Genomic DNA, 23,273 nt, shown 5'->3' with positions numbered 1-23,273 from the left:
GTCGGTGTTTGATTATTCTAGCAAATGGCATGCCCAGTATGAAACTTGTTCCTATCACTGGATCTTTTTGGCCGTGGCATCCTTGTTCATGAGCAGATAGAGCGGGAGGAAGACGAGAGAGCCGACGACGCAGAGGGCGGTGCTCAAGAGCTGCCAGAGGTTCCAGAGAAAGGGGCCGAGCCCCGGGAGGAGGAACTGGGCGCAGTCGTTGAAGGTGTAGAGGTCCTCCTGGCTGGCGATGAAGTAGCGGGTGCGCTCCTGGCCGGGGCCGGCGAGGGCGGCCGACTCGCGGGCCTCGGGGGAGGGCGAGTCCTGGGAGGGGCGCTGGCGGAGCTGGAGGACGGTGACGAGGCGGACGGGGGCCTTGTAGAAGGGGACGAACCAGATGGCGAAGGTCTGGCGGATGGAGACGAAGAGCTGGCCGGTACGCTGGTCGAAGACTGGGGGGGTGGGAAGGGGAGGGAGGTTGTCAGCTACTTGAAGAAGGAGTCCTGTTCCTTTGCTTGTCAAGCTACGTAAGAAAGAAACGACTCACCGGCGGAGTCAATGGTGATGTCAATGTTGGGACTCAGCGTCCGATACCAGCGGTAGATTTGCAGGAGGACGGAGCGCGAGTCGGCATTGGGGAGCAGCGGGATGGTGCCCTTGGGGAAGGACGGGACGCGGCAGAAGGGGTGGGAGAAGGAGGCGTCGGAGAGGAAGACGTTATGGAGGATGGCCTGCTGCTCGGCCGGGCTGCCGGTGGTGAGGGTGGTGATGACGGCGCCGATTTCGCGGACTGCGAGGGTCAGCCAGGGTCTGCATTGACGCCATTATGTCATTGTGCCCGCATGGATATGGGAGGGTGCTCCATAGTGGATGATGATGATGCCATACCGGGATGCTCCATTGCTGAGCTGTGCTGGAGAGTTGATGCGTGGGAGGATGGAGGATGGCGAGGGGAGAGAGAGCGAGAGTCGAGGAGAGGCTCTGGTGTCGATGCTCGGCAATTGAAGGAGGCGGCGGCGGCGGCGAGCAAGTCTCCTTTACAATGAATGAAGGAATTGGGTGTCTAGGAAGAAGAAATAAAAAAAGGCTAGTTCAAGAATTGGCCGCGAACAATGGGGATCGGAGGGAGGGGAAAAGAGAGGGGATTAAGGCCCCGACGTCAGGCGACTTCACATGTCGGAGAGCTTATCACGACAGGTCATCCATGCAGAGGAAAAAAGGAGCTCTTTATTAATATCTCGTTCTGCCATGTGCTGTGTGTGCTGTGTGTGCTGTGTGTGCTGTGTGTGCTGTGTCGCGCGCATGTGAAAGTGGTGCGGGTGACGTCAGGCCGACGGATCCGGCGCCTGGCCGGGCCCGATTGCCGTGCCGTGTCCGCGCCGTTGCCGTGTCCTTGGCGGTGCCCGCTGATAAAAGAGGGAGAGTTTCCCCCCTGGCTTGGAGGGGGAGAGAGGGAGGGAGAGGGATGGTGAACAAGTAAAATGGCCTTTTTGTCCCCTTTTCTTTGGGACATTTTTTCATCTTTGCTCCCTCTCGTGGGACATCTTCCTCTCGGTCCCCTCTCTTCGGGACCTCTTCCTCTTCGTCGCCCCCCTTCTCTCCTCGGGACATCTCCACTTGGGACCGAGTCCCAGCGTGTTAGCCATGACGTCCAAGTCGCAGCTCGCCAACCCGCTGCTCAGCCCGCTGCTCTTCCTCTACCAAGTCATCCAATGGCTGCTGGACAAGGCCCTGTCGCCGAGCCCGCCCCGGCCCAACGGCCAGCTGCGGAGGCCCCGCATCGCCATCATCGGCGCCGGCATCACGGGTGTCACGGCCGCGTCGCACATCTGCGGGCACGGGTACGATGTCGTGCTGTTCGAGGCCGGCTCCGAGGAGCAGCTGGGGGGGATCTGGAGCGTGAGTAGGACTCTTCTCTCTGTGTGCTATACCTTGATGCGGGCTGCCGAGCTGGACAGCTCCGTCTTCCGTCATCATCACCACCACCTTCATGTCCCAACGAGCAGGGCTGACGCCTCCCCCCAGAGAGTCAACGACACGTCCGGCCTGCAGATCCACTCCTTGATGTATCGGTTCCATCCATCGGTCAAGTGGGAGCAGGGCTACCCCAACCGCAATCAGATCCTCGGCCAGGTGCGCCAGCTCTGGAAGCGCTACGGGCTGCAGAACAAGACGCGCTTCAACTTCAAGGTCGACAGGGTCTACCAGGACGACGCCGGCCGCTGGGTCATCAACGACCCGTCCCACGGCCACTTTGAGGGCCTCATCGCCGCCGTCGGCACCTGCGGCGAGCCCAACATGCCCTACATCCCCGACGTGGACAAGTTCCGCGGGCCCGTCTTGCACTCGAGCGAGCTGACCGGGTGAGTACCCCCGTTGCCCAAGAAGCTTCACCTGCTCTCGGTCCTCTGACAGCCACGCAGAAAAGACGCCAAGGGCAAAAAGGTGGTGGTCATCGGCGGCGGCGCCTCGGCCATAGAGGCCTTCGAGTGGGCGCACGCCGCAGACGCCGCCCACGTCTCGGTCCTCTCGCGCTCCGACAAGTGGATCATCCCGCGCGACATCATTGTCAACACGCTGCTGAGCTTCAACATCTTCGGCCAGGAGACGAGCCTGTCCTTCATCCCCGAGTTCCTGCTGCGCCGCTTCTTCTACAAGGACCTCGACTACCTCGCCCCCGCCGACAAGGGCCTCTTCACCGACACCCCCATGGTCAACTCGGACATCATGACCAAGCTGCGCGACGGCTCGGCCGAATGGGTCCGCTGCGACATCGAGGGCTTCACCGACGCCGCCGTCGTCGTCAACCGCCGCGCAAAGGGCGTCCCCAAGGGCGGGCCGGGCCACCGCGAGACCATCGACGCAGACGTCGTCGTCATGGCCACGGGCTTCAAGCGGCCCTCGCTGTCCTTCCTGCCGGACGACTGCTTCGTCGAGCCCTACCAGAGCCCCAACTGGTACCTGCAGACGTTCCCGCCCCAGCACCCGTCGCTCTCGGCCATCAACTGCACGTACCTGGCCGGCATCGGCAGCGTCGGCAACTGGCACATTGGCATCTACACGCGCATCCTGCTCATGTTCGTCATCGACCCGCTGACGCGCCCGAGCCCCTTTTGGATGAAGCGCTGGATCGACATGACGCGCTTCCTCAAGCGCAACAGCCCCATTGGCGCCTTTGACTTCTTCACCTACCTCGAGCTGCTCTGGTGGTTCGCCTTTTGCGTCGCCATCAACCCGTTCCGCTGGAAGTGGGCCGTCTTTGTCCTCTTTGGCGTGGGCTTGTCGTGGCCCCAGGCGTTTGTGAGGCAAGAGGAGAAGCTCCTGAATGGAGAGGGGTACCGGCGAAGAGACCAGGGATCGAGCTTCTGAGGGGAAAATGCTGAAGCGTGCCCAGGGGTCAATGTTCGAAATCACGTATGAAGAAAAGGCGGCGGTGATGGGATCGATTGTGGACAAAGAAGAGAGAATGGGATATGGTTACTTAGCGAAGGCGAAGTCGTAGGAGCTAAAGGCAAGTCACTTGCACAGTTGCAACAGATGACTTGTTGAATCAAGGCTGTCAGGAGTCAGGTTCCAAGGAGTGCCGCGGCTGTGAAGCAGGACAATAACAGCACGACGCAAACAAAGTACAACGGGATCCCTGAGGCTTCCACGTATAGATACAGCCGTAAGATTACATCTGAGCGTGCATATTATACGACGAGACCATCAATGGCCATCCGCGCCCCCTTGCTTCGCGCTCACTGCATCTCTCTCGACTTGTCTTGTTCTGGTGCTCCACTTCGTACAATGCCGATGGACGAATCTATGAAGGAACGGTTCCACGTCTAGCAGCCACATAATGCTGTTGAACCGACATCAAGCAAGTCCATACTAAATGTAGAGCTAAATGTAGAGCTGACTCGCAACTGCAGAAGACGAGCCTGAGCTGTCCTCAGTCAAGTCTGTGGCGTAGGCGATACTTCAGCATATTATGTGGTCATGGGAATATGAGTTCCTTGAACATACAGGTTCTGAACAGGCCCGAGTAGGATTTGAAGGCGTGGAGGGTATGGCTGAGAGCGTGCAAGGCACGGGGCATCCCAGCGCCATACGCCTTGCTCTTGGATAGCTTTTACAATGTCTGCCCGTCTAATATTCGCCCTTTGCCTCATGCCGCCCAGGTTGGCTGAGCTGCGTCTCCGTATGAAATGGGCAAACAAGTCCTTTCTCGCTGCTGCGTTGGTTCACCCAAGCCTCTCCAATCGGACAGCGGATGATAAAGATCATCACTCGTCATCCGAGCATGATCATTGGACAAAGCGCCTTCAAATCAGGGAGCTGCCAACAGGGCTCTCGGTGATGAGGGAGCAGCCACCCCTCCACGGCGCCTGCTACGGAAGCTCCCCATCCGCGAAAGGGGCGTCCGGAAGGGCGAGCCATCCGGCGGTCGGTTAGTGGCTCGAGCGCGGACGTGGTTGCCAACGCCATCAAGGCCATTGGTCGACGACACATGAGACAGTCTCAAGGGAGTGTCGAGAGTGAGCAGCTTGATGGCCCTGAGGAGGACCAGTTTCCCCTCGGGGAGGCGGCGTAGAGGCCTTCGGAGTCTACACATTCGGAAAGGCACGGCTACGTTGGCATGAGTCGTCGAGTAACGTGATGAAGCGTCTGCAGGCTGCGACGACGGTATCATGGCAGCAGTTTGGTGCGAGGGCTTGCGACTCTTCCCCGCATTAGGATCGACGGGATGGTAAGTTGGGCTGTTGATCCGGAAAGCCCCCTCCTTGTCTTTGGTCTGATTCACCAGGTCATTCACCCTAACCAACGCTGACGCCCTTTTCTTGGCGGTCGTCCGGCATGTTGAGCAAGGCTGCATTTCGTCAGCCACGACTTGTCCCGGTACAGCCTTCATGCAGGCTCTCGCCTTTCTCGTCGTGGGGACACAATGAACACATCGGAGTAAGCGTGGCAAAGCCTCTGTTCTCTTGGGTGAGTGAGCAACAGAACCGGAGGCGGGTGGAAAAGACATCGGCCTAGAGTTCTCTCCCAGAGAAACCACGGTACATATAGAGGGCGTAGTGGTGCTGAGAAGCCATCTTCATCTGGAGATGACTTGCGAATAACCTGGTGCATTGCAAAGACCAATCAGACGAACCAACCGCCCGGATGGGACGGCGTGGCGTGTTGAGATGCAGCCTCAGAGCTCATTTCCTCACAGCACAAGGGAGCAGACTCAACTTCTTCGCCCTGATCTATAAACAGCGACCAAGCTGGGATCGGCCGCCACGTCTCGGGCCAAGCCGGATGCCCTGCAGGCCGCGCAGTTGGCCGCATCACCAACAACAATGCACTGATTGCCGAAGTAGCATTGTGTCTCGGCCGGACTCTCCAGAGCCGGGTTTCCCTCTCGTCGTGCCCTTGTCCAAGCACACGGGGTCCAGGGCGCATTTCCTCGGAGCGTGATGGGACCTTGGAGGCGCAGATTGGGAGGTTGCTCCCTCGTAAAGGGTAGGCACAGAGTTGCTGGGCACTGTGAGACATGGCTTACACGGTGAGGAGAGGCAGTTAAGGCGGCAATGCGAGTGCATGTTGGATGTTGAATAGCTTCCCTCGGTTCAATAGTTTGCTTCATAAGAGGATAACTCCCAACGTCAGTCTCTCTCTTGTCTCGCGCGCTCTCACTCAGGTCAAACACTCTCTTTCATCTCCACCTTGAGCATCCCCATTGCGAGAATCAGTCCATTCCAGAGCCCAGCCCAGCGACGAGAAAACGAACACGTTCATCTTATACGCAACCTGTACAAGAGGCTATCTAGTTTCCCAATCAGACGTTCGCGGCACTCGTCAGAATGCGCTTCTCCCGCGTTGCCCTCGCCGCGGCCGTCACGGCCGTCCACGCCGAGCGCCCCGACGACGTGTCCATCTGCGACTACTACACCAAGGCCCTGCTCAACGAGAACACGCCCCAGAACCAGGCCACGCTCCTGACTGTGCTGGTCAACACTGTTGTCATCGGCAACTGTAAGTAGATCCCCGCACCGGCTTGCAAGACGCCGCCCTGACCCCGTGCCTCTGCGTGATAGACACTCTCCCCAATGTCGGTGTCCAAGTCCCGGGCATCCTGACCGCCGGCCAAGTCGACGGCGTTCACGTCGACCTGCTGCCGTACTTTGACGGCCGCTTGAAGTCCACCAACACCGGCAGCGGTCGAGGCGAGTCTGTGTCCTTCCTCGACGGTGGAGGCGCAGACCCCCTGCGAAGGAACCTGCCGGCCAACAACAAAAATTCCAGACAATAGTAAGTGCCTCATCTCCCTGAGGGACCGCCAGAACTCGATGCATTTTGATAAAGGAAAAATGCGAGACACTGACCCCCTCAAACTTGACAGCTTCCTCCTCCACCACCTGTACACCTTCTTCGGCTCCCTCCTGAGATGCAGCATGCAGGGAGGGCCCGGCTTCAACCTTTACAACGGCCATGCTTCGATGTACCAAGTCCACAAATACATGGGCCTGAACCATGCCGAGGTCTCGTACTTCATCCAGCAAGTCGGCCTGGCCGCGGCCTCGTTCGGGGTGGCGAGAAACGACATTGACACCATCGCCAACGCGCTCAACACCATCTTCAACGTCCGCTGCGCGCCGCCCGTCGACGTCATCCACACCCAGGGCCCCCAGCTGCAGTCCATCTGCGTCGATGCCGAGTCCTGCAAGCTGGCCCCCGGCGCGCGCTGCGAGCAGTACGAGAACCTGCCGCGGCCGGACAAGTCGGACTCGTGGACGCCCGGCTTCAACGGCACTTCGGCGTCGTATGGCCCCGGCGCCACCGGATCCTGGGGCTCCGGGAACCCGGCCGGCGGCTTCTCCAGTCCCCCGCCCAACAGCTTCATCCCTTTCGAGACGACCCTGCCCAACCCTACGGTGAGGGGTTCCGCCGCCGGAGTCACCGTCAATCTCGTTGCGGCAGCGGCTGCCCTGGCCGCCTTCTTGCTATAGCCCAGGGCTGCTTGACGCTTCTTCTTGCCGCTTGGATATCCTTTACACTTCACAGGAGGGGCGCAGGTCGTCTTTTGCGCCGAGTACATTGCGCAACGACGGGCTCTTTTCTTGTTTGGACATAACCGAGCAGACTTCTTCCATTCTACCTGTATCTAACTGAGCACACTTTTTGTAATCACGTACATCAACGAGAGCTGAGCAAGGAACGCTGGGATTTACCATTTTTAAGAGTATTTTGAGCGGAGAAAATATCCTGGTACGCAATGTAAACATTGGAACTCGCCTGTTACAACTCGTGTGCCAGTCTCTTGAGGATCCCTCGACTCCTCCAGACGCCTGGTTCACGGTTGTTGCATATATGTACCCGAAAGGAAAAATCATCGCACCGTTTCCAGCTTCTTCAAGACTTGGCGTCAGGCTCGACACCGCCTTCTGACCCGTATGCTGTAAAACCTGGATTTCTTCGCTGCCGCCGCGTGTGCCGGAACGCCGCCCTCGTGGCTGCCCACAGTGCCAGCCGTGCTGTCGCGGTTGTGGTCGGCGTCTGCCCGGCCACGGATGCCCTCAAGCGTCCTGCTCGCGTTCTGGGCCTCGGCCCTCCACGCCAGCTCTCCCAGATGGCGACCCATGCGGCGGGCATACGCGGCCGTATAGACGTCGCTGCCGTCGCGCAGCTCGTCGGTGGTGACGGGGAGCGAGACAATGGACATGACGGGGATGTCGGCGAGCGTGTAGTCCGAGAAGGGGGACGCGGCCCGGCGGCGGTCCGCGAGGCCCGGCGGGGCGGAATCGGAATCGGACGGCGTCGGTCTCGGGGGTGATGACGGGGGCATGCCGGGGTCGGACGGCGAGTAGTGGGGAGGCGAGTTTCTGTCTATGATGGTGCCGCTGGAGGGCGAGCCTTGGAGGAGGCGCATTCGGTGTGAAAGTGCCGTGTTGGATGTCAGGATTCGCGTCAGTCGCTGATGGAGCCCGACCCTGGCGTTTTCGGCGTCGGCTTCGCCGGGACTGGGTAAGAGTCAGATTGTGTGCTTGCATCTCGGTAAACTCATGATATCCCTGCTGATCCATCATACGGGGCCTCGTCTCGCCCATGCCCCTCTCGATGTCTCATCGTCTCTCCCCTAGCGACCGGTTGCAGCACAAGAAGGGCGTGGAATCAAGACTCACCACTTGAGAATGGTAATCATAAGATTCATCGACAGAGACTGCCAGCGGATCCGGGAGCACAAGGCGCCGATCCGCTGGGCATAGGCGGACGTCGTCTCCGGACCGGGCGCCGCGGCGATGGATGCCAGGTGTCGCGACTGGTCGAGCTCGTCGCAGACGGCCTGGAGATCGGAAAAGGCCAGCACGGTGTCGGTCAAGGTGGCGGCGAGGTCGTCGACGGCGATCCAGGCGGCGCGCTCGGCGAGGGGCAGGCGGCCGGCCTCGAGCAGCGACAGGGTCTTGTAGAGGAGGGTGACGGTGGAGCGGCATTGCTTCACTTCTTGGAGGGCGTGGCAGAGGGCGGGTGAGTGCTTCGTGGCGGGCAGGTTCAGATCCCAGATGCGCTCCATGGTCCGGCCGCCGACGGCGAGGAGGCCGATGATGGCCGTGGTGATGGAGAGGATCTCGCCCATGGTGGTCGGGTATCGCAGAGAGCCAACGACGCTGTCGTCGCCGTCGAATCCAGGGGCAGATGGTTGGCGCGCGCGCTGCAGAACGAGGCGTGTGCGTTGGGAAGAAGGCAGACGGCCCGAGTGGCCGGCCCCTGGGGCGGCTCTCTCCCTTCCCCTCCCTTGGGGCGAATGACGCCTCGGCCGCTCAGATGGCCGTGTCTCTGGCTCTGGAAGCGGCATCGACAGCTGAGACGGGTGGCGCTATACAAGTCGGCGGCTCTCGCTGGGGCCAAGACAGGACTCGGGACAGGGACGAAGATGTTGGAAGATCCATTGCCTCGGGGCGGCAGACAACAACATCAGCAGCAGCGGCGGCGGCGGCGGCGGCAGCAGCAGCAGTCACGGCGTCGACAGGAGATACAAGTACTAGATCGGGGGGGGGACGGGGGGAAGAAAGCTGACGCTCCCCGTCGAGGGGACGGATATTCGGCATCTGGCCGTCACTCTGGCTCTGGCTCGGACCCCGGACTGCCCCGGCCAGGCTGGTGTATGCTGTATGGTGGCGGGATCAACCGATTCGAAATGGAACATGCCCCCTCCCTCCTTGACGACGGCCTGCCGAGTATCCGAGTCTCAGTCAGCCACAAGGGCCAACCAGGCGGCGCCCTAACAGCCTGTCCAAGCGGCTGGTGTCATGTTGCACGATGCCGGGAGCCACGCGACACGTGGTTCGCCCGGCCAGCCAATGCTTTCTTGTTTGGGCTGTGCCGTTGCGCCGAGGGCCTTGAGGGCCTCGCTGTGATTGTGACGGGCCCCCCTTATGCCCCCCTTATGCACGGACATGGCGCGAGGGTATGTGCCTCTAGTCGTGCCGTCTCTTCCACCCTGGGAAAGGGTCTGGAACTCGGTCGGTCCTCCGCTCCGGCCGCTCCTGGGGGGGGATCCGCAGGAGCCGGGCCAGCAAAGCAAAGGTGTGTGTGTACTGTGGAGGATTAATATCCGTAACTTACAGTATTATGTGTACTCCGTAATTGCATGTCATGGCCTTTATTATGCGTGCTCGCTCTTGTGGGCTCGATATAAATAATACATGAGCGAGATGCCCACGGTACCGGCATGCAATGCAGGCACGCCGTTCCTACATACCGCCTGTACATTAATCGTCCAACTCGTCGTTCAGTGCTACTACATGGTGCATGGCATGGAATCTGAGGTGCAGAGTAACCGTGAGATTCCCATGGGGGCTTCTTCTCTCCGCCCCGGGCCATACATGCACGTCGCCTTGTCCATTCAAGGGGTCGGGTGGTGCATCACAAAGTCAGTTGCTCTACTCCGTATTATGCCTCTTGAACTTAATCGATCCGCCGACTCTGGACGCCGGAGCCAATGAGCAACGCATCTATCCAGGCAGGAAAAAGCGGCCCAGCTGAAGCCGAGCTGCCGGGCCGGTGCAGGTAATACTGCTTGACGCCATCTCCGCCCGCAACGCCGGCAGGCAGCCCGCACTCAAAGCTGCGTGTAAGCAGCCCGCGGCACTCTCCGTGCATGCCGTCTGCCAGTGACGGCAGAACATGAGCGGGGGCACCGCCGATGGCTACGTGCTCGACGACGGGATATATACGTATATATATTTCACTGTAAAGGCACCTTGGGCACTTCCTAGACGAGTCTCCCAATGCGGAGCTTGGATGAGACGACGCTTGACTCAAATCTACGGGAATTAAGACATCGTCAGAATCGAGTTACGGATGCTTTCAAACTTTGAATGGACTTTCTTCAGTCACATCTGATGTCACCTGCTCTCCACCTTCTCCTCCAACCATCTCGCTGCGGCAGCCTATCGTGTCATTTTAACCATCGCCGCGCCTAGATCTCTTTGTTTCATCAATCAAGGCAGTCGTTGAAGCCGCAAAACTAGTGTTGTGTTGCCCCGTTGCACAAATTCGATATCCATAGGGATGGACTCTGTACCTTTTCACGTGAATTCATGTCTTTGCGGGCTGAGACCATCGTAAAGAAGGGCAGAAGCCTCAAAGCCCTTGCAGACAAGAGCACTTTGATACAATGGTCAATGTGACATGGCGGCCCAAGGGGTATGACGAAAAGCTTGATCATCTTCAAGTACGTGACACAGCATGTCTCGTCCCGTATTTGCGTATTCCATGGAGGAACACTTCCCAACCACTCAGTTCTGCTTCTTTTTAGGCAGCACCACCCCCCCAAAGGTTTGAATTTCTTCTCACCCTTATATTCAAGGATCACGCGTCGGTCATTCGTGCTATCCGGACTATCCTCTGCTTCCAATAGGGCTATGATCATACGCATAAAGAAAATTTATCGACGAAGCGCTCCAAATGTCTGAAACCACCCCCACAGAGCCCATGTCCCTGCCTCATGCCATGGGGCCCTTTGAGCTCGATGGCAACGTCGTCGCGGGTAAGCTTGCCGAAACGAACGGCTAGAAGCTCTTAGAGGTTGTTGACTAGCCATGGCAAACGTCGGAGGCATTTCCCGACAAGAACACGACGTTGCTTGAATGTGTCAGATACGGACAGTCGCTTTGGGGAGAGACGGCGAGGGTCACGGTGCAGCTGTCGTCAGGAATCAGGCACAAATATTTTCTCAAGGTAGCGACACACCAAGAAGAACTCGTCATTGCGACATCGATACGATGTGTCGTCTATATGCTGACGCTTTCAGGTCGTGGAGCTTGGCGAGCTGGGACAAGGCACCTGCGAAGGCGAATTTGTGTCTTTGAAAGCGATATCAACCGCCAGCCCAGGGTTTTGCCCCGAGCCTTATGCCTGGGGCCGCTGCTCTCAACTACGACCCAAGAAACACTTCCTCTTGGTTGAGTTTCGCGATATCGCTTCCCAGGTCGGTCAGCCAGCGCATGTAGGCCCGGCATTCCCAGCAACAAAAGACAGACGCTGCTAAGCACCAGTCGAGGCCATCAGCCCGCCGAGCCGCAGAGACTCGCCGCAGGACTGGCGGAGCTTCACGCTCGCTCTCACTCGCCGACGGGCAAGTTTGGCTTCCACATGAGGACGTGCCACGGGCCCATCGCCCAGGCAGTCGACGTGTGGGATGCTTCTTGGTGCAACGTATTCAAGCGCCACCTACAACACATCGTTGACCTCGCGAATCCCATCCTAAGCTGGCCCGAGTTTGCCACGATCGCAGAGTTGACGTTGGACAAGGTGGTTCCCCGACTGCTTCTCCCGCTGCAAGCAGACGGCCGCTCCCTCAAACCATGCCTTGTCCACGGCGATGCCTGGGACGGGAACTGCGCCATGGATGCTCAAAGTGACCGGGCTTTCGTCTTTGACGCTTGCAGCTTTTACGCCCACAACGAGTACGATACCGGCAACTGGCGAGCTCCGAGACACAGGCTCAGCAACAAGGCCTACATACACCACTATCAGCTCCACCTCCCGGCGTCGGAGCCAGGTGGGTAGCTTTTTTGAAGCCGTGTGAAGACTCTGAGACCAGCAGTTGCTAAGAATCTGGCAGTGGACGACTGGGATGCCAGGAATCTCCTCTATTCGCTGCCATTCAACATTGGGAACGCAATACACGTGCCCGGGTCAACTCAGCGACAAGTGTGAGTAACGGCACCCATCCGGACTCGCGGGTCTTGACTCTCCTACAACTTAACCTGCGTCAGAGTCTACGAAGATATGACAACCCTTTGCACCATGCTCTATCCCAACGACCTCGACCAGCGGATGCGGGAGAATCACGACAAGACATTTGAGCCGGAAATATCCACATCGTACAGGTAAATACGCTAAATGTCTATATAACACATGTACATGTATTTGACCGGTGTCTCAAGTTCAAGTCACACTCCAATACATCCTCACATCACAGGCGTCCGGCGGCGACGTGCTGGCGTTTGAGAGACCGCGACGGCCCGCCTTGGAACTGTTCGCTCCGGGAAGTCCTTGAACGAGTCGGCAAAGACGGCCACAGCGTGTGCAATGAGCTGGAGCAATATTAATTCCCGGCCTCTCGAGGGACATCCGAAGATGGAAAGAAGGAAACGGCCACTCACCTTTGTGTTGACCTCCCAGGCGGTGTAATCGAGATTATCGAGGTCGTCACACGCTTGGTGATAGCATTCGTCAAACCACTGGCCGGCCTTGCCTCCAAACATGTCCTCCTCCTCCTTGGTCTTGACGCCGTCGGCGCCCGAGGTGATGCCTCCAGCGGGGATGCCGTGCCGGATGAAGCCGTCGTAGTCGCTGCGGCCGTCGAAAGGAACCAGGGTGTGGTTGAAGCCGTGCTTGTCGAACCAGTCGACATAGAGGTCTCGGAGCTGCTGGGAGCCAGCGGGGTTCTCGGCATTGGTTGCGTTGTAGACCTGGTAGCCGAAATTGGGACTGGCCAGCATGTCGTAGTCCATGAAAAGACGAATTTTCTTGTTCTCGTCATCGTCGAGGCTGGCAACATAAAAGTCGCTTCCGACTAGGCCCTCCTCTTCGGCGGCCCACCAGGCAAAGCGGACGCAGTTGTTGACGCGGTAGTGTGACAGCTGCACCGCAATCTCAAGCACCGAGAGGCTTCCGGAGCCGTCATCATTGATGCCGGGACCCTCGGCGACACCATCGCTGTGCCCGCCAAGCATGACGCAGTTGTCGGCGTTGCCGTGGAGCGTCTGGGCGATGACATTGGTTGTCTGGATGGTGTCGACGTTGGCATCCATGTAGGCGATTGCATCGAGCTTGTGGCCCTTTTCGAGCTGGCCGACGAACTTGTCGCCGTCGGCCTTGGACAGGCCAAAAGTGGCGACCTGGTGGGGAGAGGGGGTGCCCAGAGTTCCATGGAGCTCGCCGTCCTCGTTGTTGACGATGACGAGGGCGGTTGCGCCAGCACGGCCAGCAAGCTCTGACTTTGCTCCAAAGGAGCACTCGCCCCGCCTGACGAGGGCAATGTTGCCGGCCACCACGTCGGGGTATGCATCGCTGTCGCAGCCGGAGCCCGGGACCAGGATCAGGTCGCCATAGACGGGCTCCTTGTTCTCGGTGGGCGGCGTCAGACTAAAGGCGGTGCTGTTGGGGACGGTGTGTCCGATGACGAGGCGGGCTTCCGTCACGTTTCCGACGACGGCTGAGAAGACCTGATCGGACACGGCGTAGTAGCCGCCCAGGCCGGCGAGGGTGGATCGGATGTAGTCCAAGGTGCCGAGATGGCCTGGGAGCGATGGTCAGCAAGGCCTCTTCGTACAGCCGTGCTCTGCGACTCGCCTGGGCTTCCAATGACGCGCGTCGGGTGTCCCCAGTCGTCTTCGGACCGCCGGGCAATGTCGTACAGAGCCTCGGCCCGATGCCGCAGGTTCTCGATGCGGATCCGGTGCTGCAGGCGTTCCGAATCCAGCGGCGCGAGGGAGTCGGCCGAAGGCAATGGCTGTTGCTGCAGGGGTCGCTGCAAGGGGATTTGGGCGGCGGATGTGACGGCCCCGAAGAGGGCCAGGCGAATGGGTCCGGGCATGGCGATGGGGGATCGCTCGCCGCAGCGGTTCGTCGTCGGGATGGTGGATTGGAGCTGAGGGTGATGAGGTGATGTTGAAGCAGAGGGTCTCGTGATCAATTGGTGGGAGAGGAAGATGGACGGAAGGCAGCTCGCTTACTCGGACCTACCGGCCTACCCTAGACATTCCTGAACTTCGACTTGGCCTGGTAGATGCACGACAAGTTATGATTCCTTTGCGTGACTCGGGACCTTCATTCTGTTGGAGTTTATTCCGCTGGCACCATTATTGAGCAATCAGTTCACGATGCGTTTCTTCCTTGCTCGTGTGAAAAAGTCGAGGCTGATTGGCGACGACAAGTATCATAGGGCAACGTCGCTTGAGGAATGAAGTAATGAATGTTCAACGTCAAACCGCCTACAGTTGTTTCAGCACGCTGAAACTATCCGTTTCGCGAATGTACTGGAGAGTTGTGAAAGCATATAAGATGCAAAAGGCACGTTTCGTCTTGCAAGTCTGCAAAGACTAATCTCGCTTTGGACACGGCCATTGCGCGCACTGTTATTAGTTAGACACCAGACTAAACTATGTAGAGCTTCAAGGTAACCAAGGCAAGGAGATTTCCATACGAGCATAGCAAGGTAACATTGAACGTGTAGAAAAGTGCGGGATGGCAACCCAATTCAGCTGGCTTGCTATCAACACCGATCATATATGTCTCTACCTCTTCATAACCCTCTACTTCATGTTGTAAGCCCCATGCCGTGATAAAGGTTTCCCCCATTAATACCAACAACCCCCGCATGCATGAATCGTGCATGCAGAGTAAGCGACCCTTCTGCCATACTGTCGGGCCCTATTTCGGGTCGGGGTCCATGGATGATGCAAGATGCAAGTCTTTTCATGACGCGAAGCCCAAGTCAACGGCCCGCACATCCCTTTGGAAACCATCCCTTTGCTCGCACCGCGTCCTAGACTCTAGACATCGAATCAATGGCCACCCAGTCCCCCCCTCCCCTGACCGTCCCCTCGTGGATCGACGGAGCCGAAAAGACGCACGAGACCACCTTTGCCGTCATCGCTCCCTCGACCAGCAACGTCTGCTGGAACGCCGCCTCGGCCTCGCCCGCCGATGCCCTCCTCGCCGTCGAAGCCGCCGCGGCGGCGCTGCCCGCGTGGAAGGCCTCCAAGCCGATGCGGCGCCGGGCCATCCTGCTCCGGGCCGCCGCCCTCATGGAGGAGCGCGCCGACGAGCTAAGCGGCTACATGAGCACCGAGATGGGCGCCGACGCCGCTTTCGCCCGCCACCTTGTGCTTGAGCTGGCCATCGCCATGTTGCGCGACTGCGCCGCCCGCGCACCCACCGTCTGCGGCAGCGTGCAGGCCGTCGAGACCGAGGGCCAGAGTGCCATGGTGTGGAAGGAGCCGTACGGCGTTGTGTTGGGGATTGTGCCCTGGTGAGTGAGCTCCATCCCGACGGTGCCTGGTCGGGAGTTTCAAGGCGTGCCGGACCCATGACGGCCAAGATGATGATGACGACGATAGGAACGCCCCGTACGTCTTTGGCGTTCGCGCGGCCGCCACGGCCATGGCAACAGGCAACACGACGGTCCTCAAGGCCTCGGAGATGACGCCGCGCTGCTACTGGGCCCTGGGCAAGATCCTGCACGACGCCGGAGCGCCGGCCGGCGTCGTCAACATCATCTCGAGCTGTCCGTCAGACGCCCCCGATCTGGCCAGAGCCATGGTCGAGCATCCGGCCGTGAAAAAGATCAACTTCACCGGCAGTGCCACCGTCGGGCGAAAAGTGGCCCGCCTCTGCAGTGACAACCTCAAGCCCGTCCTGCTCGAGCTCGGGGGCAAGAATAGCGCCATCATCTTGCCGGATGCCGACCTGGAAAAGGCCGCCAGGGCATGCATCGTGGGGGGTTTTGCCAATGTATGTGGGAGCGGAAGAAATGCTGCATCCGGCTTCACCCCCGAGCCCGTCGTTACCCCTGAATCCGTCGTGGATAGCCGTGTCCGGCTGATTCGAGATGCGAGCTCAGGCTGGTCAGATCTGCATGTCCACGGATCGCTTGATCATCCACGCAGACATCGCACCCGAGTTCCTCCAGGTCCTCAAGAAGAGCCTCGCCGCTGCCCAGGCAGCCAGTCCGTCTCTTCCTCTGGTAGCCTCGGCAGCCTCGGCAGCGCGTCTCGGGTCAGTGGTCGCCGACGCGCAAGCCAGGGGGGCCCACGTCTTTTCGGGAGGCCCGAATCCCCCTGGCAAAGCTGCACACTTCGCCCCGACGGTGCTCGGCGGCCTTTCCAGCGACATGGATGCTTCCAGGGAGGAGAACTTTGGCCCGCTGATGGGCTACGTCACCGTAACAAGCGAGGAAGAGGCCGTCGAGGTGACGAATGGCTCGGGGTACGGGCTGTCGGCCTCGGTCTTCACTAGGGATCTTCGCAAGGGGTTCGCCCTAGCCAAGAAGCTCGAGTGCGGGTAGGTGGCCTGTTCTGGTAGACCAAGGCGCCTTTCGCTGACGGAATGTGCCTGGCTGTAGTGCGGTACACATCAACAGCATGACGGTTCAAGATGAGGTTGCGCTGCCGTTTGGCGGCGTCAACCGCAGCGGCTGGGGCCGCTTCAACGCCGCCGAGGGCATGGAGGAGTTTCTCGTCACCAAGTGCGTAACCTGGGACGACTAGGCAAGCTTGCCCTGGTTGTCCGGCAACAGAGCCCGAGCAGGAGCCTGTACATGTTCGCCGATTTTGAGGTCCTATCGGCTTCAATGCTTATTGACCCGGGGTCCATAGCAGTGCAAGTACGCCAGCAGCCACCGTTTTTGGAGTCTGCATTCCACTTTTGCTGAGCTATCCTTTCTTTCGCCTGGTTGACAAGCCCGAGGACGTCAAAGTGATGAGTGTCTTGGTCGAGACAATCCTCCTGACCGTGTGTCTCAACGATGTGCCGCCGATAGGACGAGCGACTTCCGAGCCAAAGTTCCTGTCCAGCACGAGAATGGTGAGACGTTGCTGGTAGTCTGGAATTTCAGCAAACTGGTTCAATCCTGAGTATTACTTACCAGTCGACAAACGGAGGCTTGCGCTCTGGCTGGGGGTCTAGTACGGTATACCCATGTGATTCGCCTTGTATTCAAGCCTTTGTTTTGCCCTACACTCAATAAGGTTGAGACTTGAAAATCTTGGTCCATATCAGAAAATTATGACGTGTTGTTGCCACGCAATGGCATGTATGAAGCGGCTCGCGGATGCTGGTGTGCAGTATCCCCACCAACTCGGCACCGATACGCAAGGTATAAAGATCTTGTCCTCGCCTGATCTGACGAACAACTTCATCCATCAGCCCTCAATCCACAAGCATCCCTTGGCCCTTTCCACTAAACCGCAATACCAACCCCCGAACGTCAATATGAAGATTGAGGCACTTGCAATGGCCGTCGCCTTCGTGGCCGGCACCATGGCCTCGCCCGAGAACATGGACGCCACCTCGGTCAATGCCCAACGCTACACCGCTCAGCAGCTCAGCGGTATGTCGGACCAGGAGAGCCAGACTCTGTGCAAGTTGAAGGCCCACATCTGCTGCAAGTTCAAGCGCAACCTCGAGTCCGTCGAGGACTTCATGCAGGTCGAAGGCACCGAGCAGGTCGAGGACGCCGAGGCCGCCGCGACTCTCTGCAAGATTTGCCTCCTCAAGGGTCTTATCAACTGCGGTACGCCCCGCCCCCCTCGGCCTCGCCCTTGCGGCGAAGACGACGACGGGCCCGAGTGCCGGCCCCGTCCCCGGCCCTGCCGAGCTGGCGACAAGCGGCCCGAATGCCGGCCGCGTCCCCGGCCTTGCGGCGAAGACGACGACCGGCCCGAGTGCCGGCCCCGTCCCCGGCCCTGCCGAGCTGGCGACAAGCGGCCCGAATGCCGGCCCCGTCCCCGGCCTTGCGGCGAAGACGACGACCGGCCCGAGTGCCGGCCCCGTCCCCGGCCCTGTCGACATGGTGACAAGCGCCCCGAGTGCCGGCCCACTCCCCGGCCCTGCCGACATGGTGATAAGCGCCCCGAGTGCTCCAACGGCCCCGGCCCCTACCCCGGTTAGGACGCGCGTTTTCGAACCGCTTACCCGCGTTGCACGCGTTACGAGATCAAGATCAGATGCCGAATGGATTAATGTGGCTGATAAACGAGGCTCCCGTTACCGCTTCTTCGAAAGGGCTGCTGTTGCCTGGTTTCTTCTGGTGTCCCTTATGAGATGAAGGAGTCTTGCGAGGCTCACCTTCTGCCTTTGAGATGGAGGAGCAATAATAATTATGAGGACGGGTGCAAGGCCAGGAATAGGCGTTTACCGTCAGCTTGGTTCAATTTAGTAATTCCACCGATAACGCTGCTGCCCTGCTCATGCTTCCGCAAATGGCCTGCTTTGGGGTCGAATTTGCCACACATGTGACGAACTTGTATGAATAACGAATTTATCCAACTGAAATTCTCATGCCATACCCCTGGTTTCTGCCAGGCAAAACCACACTAAACCCGCCTGACCAACCACACAGACACATCATGTAGATGATGTCGACCTGTTATTGTCTCGGCACAACCGCCTCTTGTCGTGATGAGATGTTGTCCTTCACATGTGGCAAGCAAGCACCCCATACTCCCCACAAGGGTTTGATCAGGCTTTCAATTCAATTACGGTGTTTTCAAACATAAAACACTATTTGCAGTTTCGGGGGTAGTCGCGAGCAACAACGAAGCTGTATATGAATTTGTCAGTCCGACCTGCTATCGATATGTCTAAAAGCACAGAGTCCTCCAAGCCAGTTCCTCATGCCAAAACTGAGAATCAAACCCAAATTTGCGTTTTACCAGCGCTCACCTGCTGACAGAAACCGGCGAATCATCTGCAAAGACCTATAGGACATCTTTCAAAGTAGCGAGACGATTAGCGTCCGTCGCATTGGTCTTGTCGCCACGGTAATCTGCGACATAGGTCCCGCACTCTTCGGGTTCAAACCGGAAACAGAGTCGTTCCTACCTGGCGGCTTCGCCGGTGGGGAGATGGAAGCTTGTAAGCCTACTCATGCAGACATCAAAGCTTTCGGCATCTATATTCCCCTCGTCGTTGGTCGGCCAGCGGCACTTGTGTGCTGCCATTGTACCAACAACGCCTCAATTTTGGAGTACGGCCGTGGCGTGCTTCAAGTTCTTGCAATACCGGGATTCTATGCCTCCAGGTGAATGGAAGCCGCCCATTCTGGAGGGGAGCATCGGACTCCCTGTTGTTGCCATTGTCTTGTTTCGGTTCAGTGGAGGGCTTCTTATCCGTGGTTGATGGGCTGTTTGGACCCATGACTGTCTCGGCCTTTTGCTCTGCTGAATTGCCGCCAAAAGGAACATAACATGCTCCACAGTAGAGCCTCTTGGTGGCAGTGATATATTGGCTTTGACCACCGTCAGTCCTAGCTCATCGAGGAGCTGGAAGCGCCAACAGATACTTCAAACTATATATAATGCTCTACATGGCTTATATATTAACTGCTAGCTTTGATTTCTTTGGCTGCTTTTATTACCGTTATTCTCTACCTATAGATACGCCTTTTAGCGTTTAGCCTATAAGCTATCCCTACGCCTTAGTCTGTAACGGTAATCCCCTCAAGCAAAGCGTAGAGGTTTATAAGGACTCCTAACCCAACAAAGGGCAAAACGAATACAAAGATAGCTAACTACCTACAAGCACTATATGTATATGCCCGAGCCTCTGGAGCTCAGGCCCGTATAGGCTGACGAAGACGGGCTGACCCCTAAAGAGGGCTGCCCTTACCAATTGCCATTTACCCAGCCAAGCCAAGGCGATCAATAAGGCTTCGGAACACATTGGGTGCCCTTGTAGTATTCGTTCAGCTTGCAGCACTTCGAATCCGCATTGCCCTGGTTCCATGCACAATAGTACCCGGCGCCCCAATCGCACACAGGATTCTGGTAGCACGGCATAAGCTTTGCATTGCCGGCATAGCATTTGCCGCCCAGAGCTTTCTGCCCAAATGCGCAGCAGACCGTCTGGGACACGGCGCCGCCGGAAGTGTCAACGAAGACACTGACGTCGATTGTGCACTGAGGCGTATACCCCCCACAGACCGACCCGTTGGCACAGCAAGTAGATCCCTTGGGAATGCATTTCCCTCTGCATCCAACTTGGCCGTTGGCACAACACATCGTCTGGCCCTCGCTGTCGACGGTGCACTGAGGCGTATCCCCCTCACAGGTCGACCCGTCGGCGCAGCAACTGGTTCCCTTGGAACACTTGGAGCATCCTCTTGGGCTGTCGGTGCAGAATGGGTTCTCGACGCTACAATGAAACCCACTGGAGCCACAGCATACCTCGTCGTGTGGGATGCACTCCTTGCCGCACTTCTTTCCGCCGTGCTCACAGCAGAGCTCTCCGTGTGAGATGCACTCATTGTTGCACAACTTTTTGCCGTGATCACAGCACACCTCGTGCTTTGAGATGCACTTCTTGCCGCACTTCTTTTTGCCGTTACCACAGCATAGCTCGTTCTTTGAGATGCACTTCTTGCCGCACTTCTTTTTGCCGTTACCACAGCATAGCTCGTTCTTTGAGATGCACTTCTTGCCGCACCTCTTTTTGCCCTTACCACAGCACACCGTGGCTTTTCCGACGCACTTTCCATGGCACTGTTTCTTACCTTCAGCACATGACCCCTCAGTTGGAGCCGGGCCGGGCGGGGGGAGCCCGGTAGAATAGCTAGTGTCGTCGCCATAGTCGTCAAGCCCGCTGAGCCCAGAAGTCAAATCGTCGTTAATAGAGCCCTGAGCAGTACCCGAGCGTCCAACTTCCTCGACTGCATACTTCTCAGGAGCTATTAGGTCGTTAGCGGCAAGGGTAAGCCCATTCCCTAAAAGGAAAACCGCCGTGATAATACTGCGCCTCATCTCGGAGAAGAATTAGGAGGCAAAGTAAAGCTAGAGTGTAAGAGCGCCTGTAGTAGATGGTGATTATTGCTTCGATGCTAGACAAGGAAAAACGCGTTAAATAGGAAGCGGACTTGAGAGGTCTTTTTATGGCTAACGGTAGGATACCCTACCCCTTTGTCTGACTATATCAAGTCAACCTCTTAGGGCGGTTTTGAGAGTAATGTTTTTTGGAATGGCTCCGCTGTCCTCCCTATGGTGGCTGGGCTCGAAAGTGACCTACATTCGGTAAAGCGGATTAAAACTATAGACAGTCTTACTACGTATCCCACACTTCCTTAAATATAAACGGTATTAAAACGGCTACATCCGGCTACAATAGCACACCTTTGCGTGGCGTATAGTGTAACGAGGTGGAAGACAGATGACATCTCCCTTTAATACTTTTTTACGGCGCAGCTAGGTATTCCATGGTGGTTCACGTGGGTGAGGCATGATCCAGAGCGTGGAAAAATTCCAGTGACACCCACGATCCTACGCACCAAATGCCTGTCTGGGTCTTGACTCGTAGTGGCCGGGAGAGTATAGAAGTATTCGAAGGCATAGCTAAAGGGGAGAGATGAGGAGGGGAAGACGGGAGTTGGGGCATCTCGGAGCCATTTCGACAGAATGGCCAGGAGAGTCTCAATGCGGTCACCAGAAGGTGCCGGGAATAAGCTATGCTCGTACACCAAGCATTATTCCCCGTTGCTTCAGCCAATTGCTGGTCTCCTTCCTATCCGTGTCACCAAGTGCGGGGACTAACATAATTAAACTAGCTGTCCACTTTGGGCTTAAAATGGGTCAAGGACTGCCGGGTATCCGGTAGCAGTTCGTGACCATGGCCGGTCAAAGGTTCGAACTATAACGAAAGTGTCAAACATGCAAATACCACTTGACTACCAGCAAAATAGGGGCACGCCCAAGTGGAGGTGTCATCGGTATAGTTAATATAAGTCTTTGTCCTGCTGGCAGAAAGCTTAGCATAAACATGTAAAAGTAACCCAGTTATTGATGATGATAATATACAGACTATAGTTCTCGATTTTATACCTCAACCTACTATTATCAATCCCTGGGTTCCAGATTCATGCTAATGCCCACTTGCACAGTGCCCCAGATGCCGCTCACCGCCCAGCTGCAGCTTTCTCGGATGACCGGGGTTAACGACAACACATAGAGAGGTTCCAGTTTGAAGACGTCCATGCTTACGATCCTGGCGTCGAAGGAGGGCCTATACCAGGTCTTGAATTGAGCACCAGTTGTAGTGACTGTGCGGATCAATCTACCGAGAAACAATTGGCGGCACGAGGCGCAAAGGGAGGCAAGAAGCTCCCTTGCTCAGATACAGGGAATGGCGGGCATTCATGTACCTCGTTTCATGTGAAAGAATGCATGAGATCCCCAAAGCCTCGAAGCCAGCACCTATATGTAGTTTGTAACACTTGCGGCTTCAACAGACAGCATAAGTACATGCCATAGAAATCTAATCTGCGGAAACGAGCTTTTCGTTGCACTGGGTCTTTGAACAGGAAGCTACAAAGAACGCTTACAGGCCATGTCGAGCTGTCTGGGACTTTCGTTCATCAGCAGGCCCATTCACACCCGGAGGGATATCAATTTTGGGGTATCATCTCTTTCTCAGTTCGTCTCGGCTTAGGCTCTGCTATTTTGATTCTCAAGACCACCAAAGAGCCAAGCAAGACCATTATTCAGCTCAAGCACTGTATGGACAGACTTTGATAGACAAGACAGCGTCCTGGAAGATTTCGACAACAGCCCAGGAAGCTGCCATGACGGCGTTTCGTGTCGATCTGCGTTCGCGAAAACCACAGTGAAGCGAGAGTAGAAGGGGAGAGCTCACGCTAGATTGGCGACGTCACTTCATTAGCACGGTCTCCTGGCGGCCGACTACTTGCGTCTGCCTCGTCACAGGGAACCCTCAAGATTCGGGAGTCGGGACCTAGCCTCGGTCGGATGTCTAGTGGCACTGCATCGCCACACCTCCTGGGTCACGTCCGTCGCCTTTTCACCCAACGGGCAGTGACTCGTCTCGGATTCACACGATGGCACTGTTAGGCTCTGTGGCGTGACCTCGCAATCATGTATCCAAGTGCCGGCTTATGAATGCGCCAGTGGTGCATGCTTCTCCGTAGACAGCAAGCTCATTCTGTTGTCTCCCAAGGACGGCACGGGCCGGGTCTGAGGTAGACAGTCTTGCTCGTGCCTTGTGACACTCGTCGGCCACGGCGACTGCGTGCGGGCCGT

At 57.5% G+C, this 23,273-nt stretch overlaps 9 protein-coding genes across 9 annotated transcripts; 5 read left to right on the top strand and 4 right to left on the bottom strand.

The window, feature by feature from the left end:
- Positions 1 to 54: 54 nt before the first annotated feature.
- HRG_04096 (flavin-binding monooxygenase-like protein) lies at positions 55 to 889 on the bottom strand (the record flags this gene model as incomplete). Its single annotated transcript, XM_044862567.1, has 3 exons — positions 55 to 440; positions 536 to 778; positions 877 to 889. The coding sequence occupies 3 exons, from the start codon at positions 887 to 889 to the stop codon at positions 55 to 57; spliced, it is 642 nt and encodes a 213-aa protein (XP_044723593.1).
- A 743-nt stretch (positions 890 to 1,632) lies between these two features.
- Positions 1,633 to 3,357, top strand: HRG_04095 (pyridine nucleotide-disulfide oxidoreductase domain-containing protein; the record flags this gene model as incomplete). The annotated part of the gene is made up of 3 exons (XM_044862566.1): positions 1,633 to 1,887; positions 2,014 to 2,351; positions 2,412 to 3,357. 3 exons carry the CDS (start codon positions 1,633 to 1,635, stop codon positions 3,355 to 3,357), a joined length of 1,539 nt encoding a protein of 512 aa, XP_044723592.1.
- A 2,462-nt stretch (positions 3,358 to 5,819) lies between these two features.
- Positions 5,820 to 6,965, top strand: HRG_04094 (uncharacterized protein; the record flags this gene model as incomplete). Its single annotated transcript, XM_044862565.1, has 3 exons — positions 5,820 to 5,991; positions 6,054 to 6,267; positions 6,359 to 6,965. The coding sequence occupies 3 exons, from the start codon at positions 5,820 to 5,822 to the stop codon at positions 6,963 to 6,965; spliced, it is 993 nt and encodes a 330-aa protein (XP_044723591.1).
- A 416-nt stretch (positions 6,966 to 7,381) lies between these two features.
- Positions 7,382 to 8,590, bottom strand: HRG_04093 (uncharacterized protein; the record flags this gene model as incomplete). Its single annotated transcript, XM_044862564.1, has 2 exons — positions 7,382 to 7,976; positions 8,139 to 8,590. 2 exons carry the CDS (start codon positions 8,588 to 8,590, stop codon positions 7,382 to 7,384), a joined length of 1,047 nt encoding a protein of 348 aa, XP_044723590.1.
- A 2,360-nt stretch (positions 8,591 to 10,950) lies between these two features.
- Positions 10,951 to 12,354, top strand: HRG_04092 (fructosamine kinase domain-containing protein; the record flags this gene model as incomplete). The annotated part of the gene is made up of 6 exons (XM_044862563.1): positions 10,951 to 11,005; positions 11,171 to 11,196; positions 11,270 to 11,446; positions 11,527 to 12,019; positions 12,083 to 12,173; positions 12,237 to 12,354. 6 exons carry the CDS (start codon positions 10,951 to 10,953, stop codon positions 12,352 to 12,354), a joined length of 960 nt encoding a protein of 319 aa, XP_044723589.1.
- A 77-nt stretch (positions 12,355 to 12,431) lies between these two features.
- Positions 12,432 to 14,062, bottom strand: HRG_04091 (peptidase family m28 domain-containing protein; the record flags this gene model as incomplete). The annotated part of the gene is made up of 3 exons (XM_044862562.1): positions 12,432 to 12,557; positions 12,627 to 13,765; positions 13,819 to 14,062. 3 exons carry the CDS (start codon positions 14,060 to 14,062, stop codon positions 12,432 to 12,434), a joined length of 1,509 nt encoding a protein of 502 aa, XP_044723588.1.
- Positions 14,063 to 15,035: 973 nt separating this feature from the next.
- HRG_04090 (aldehyde dehydrogenase family domain-containing protein) lies at positions 15,036 to 16,736 on the top strand (the record flags this gene model as incomplete). Its single annotated transcript, XM_044862561.1, has 4 exons — positions 15,036 to 15,499; positions 15,588 to 15,981; positions 16,091 to 16,530; positions 16,592 to 16,736. The coding sequence occupies 4 exons, from the start codon at positions 15,036 to 15,038 to the stop codon at positions 16,734 to 16,736; spliced, it is 1,443 nt and encodes a 480-aa protein (XP_044723587.1).
- A 724-nt stretch (positions 16,737 to 17,460) lies between these two features.
- HRG_04089 (uncharacterized protein) lies at positions 17,461 to 18,138 on the top strand (the record flags this gene model as incomplete). The annotated part of the gene is made up of 1 exon (XM_044862560.1): positions 17,461 to 18,138. One exon carries the CDS (start codon positions 17,461 to 17,463, stop codon positions 18,136 to 18,138), a length of 678 nt encoding a protein of 225 aa, XP_044723586.1.
- A 1,751-nt stretch (positions 18,139 to 19,889) lies between these two features.
- On the bottom strand, positions 19,890 to 20,815 carry HRG_04088 (uncharacterized protein; the record flags this gene model as incomplete). Its single annotated transcript, XM_044862559.1, has 2 exons — positions 19,890 to 20,684; positions 20,741 to 20,815. 2 exons carry the CDS (start codon positions 20,813 to 20,815, stop codon positions 19,890 to 19,892), a joined length of 870 nt encoding a protein of 289 aa, XP_044723585.1.
- Positions 20,816 to 23,273: the final 2,458 nt, after the last annotated feature.

The sequence above is a fragment of the Hirsutella rhossiliensis genome (genome assembly GCF_020360975.1).
Source record: "Hirsutella rhossiliensis strain HR02 chromosome Unknown scaffold00003, whole genome shotgun sequence".
In the NCBI taxonomy this organism is placed as follows: domain Eukaryota; kingdom Fungi; phylum Ascomycota; class Sordariomycetes; order Hypocreales; family Ophiocordycipitaceae; genus Hirsutella; species Hirsutella rhossiliensis.
This window is presented reverse-complemented; position numbering and strand designations above follow the sequence as displayed.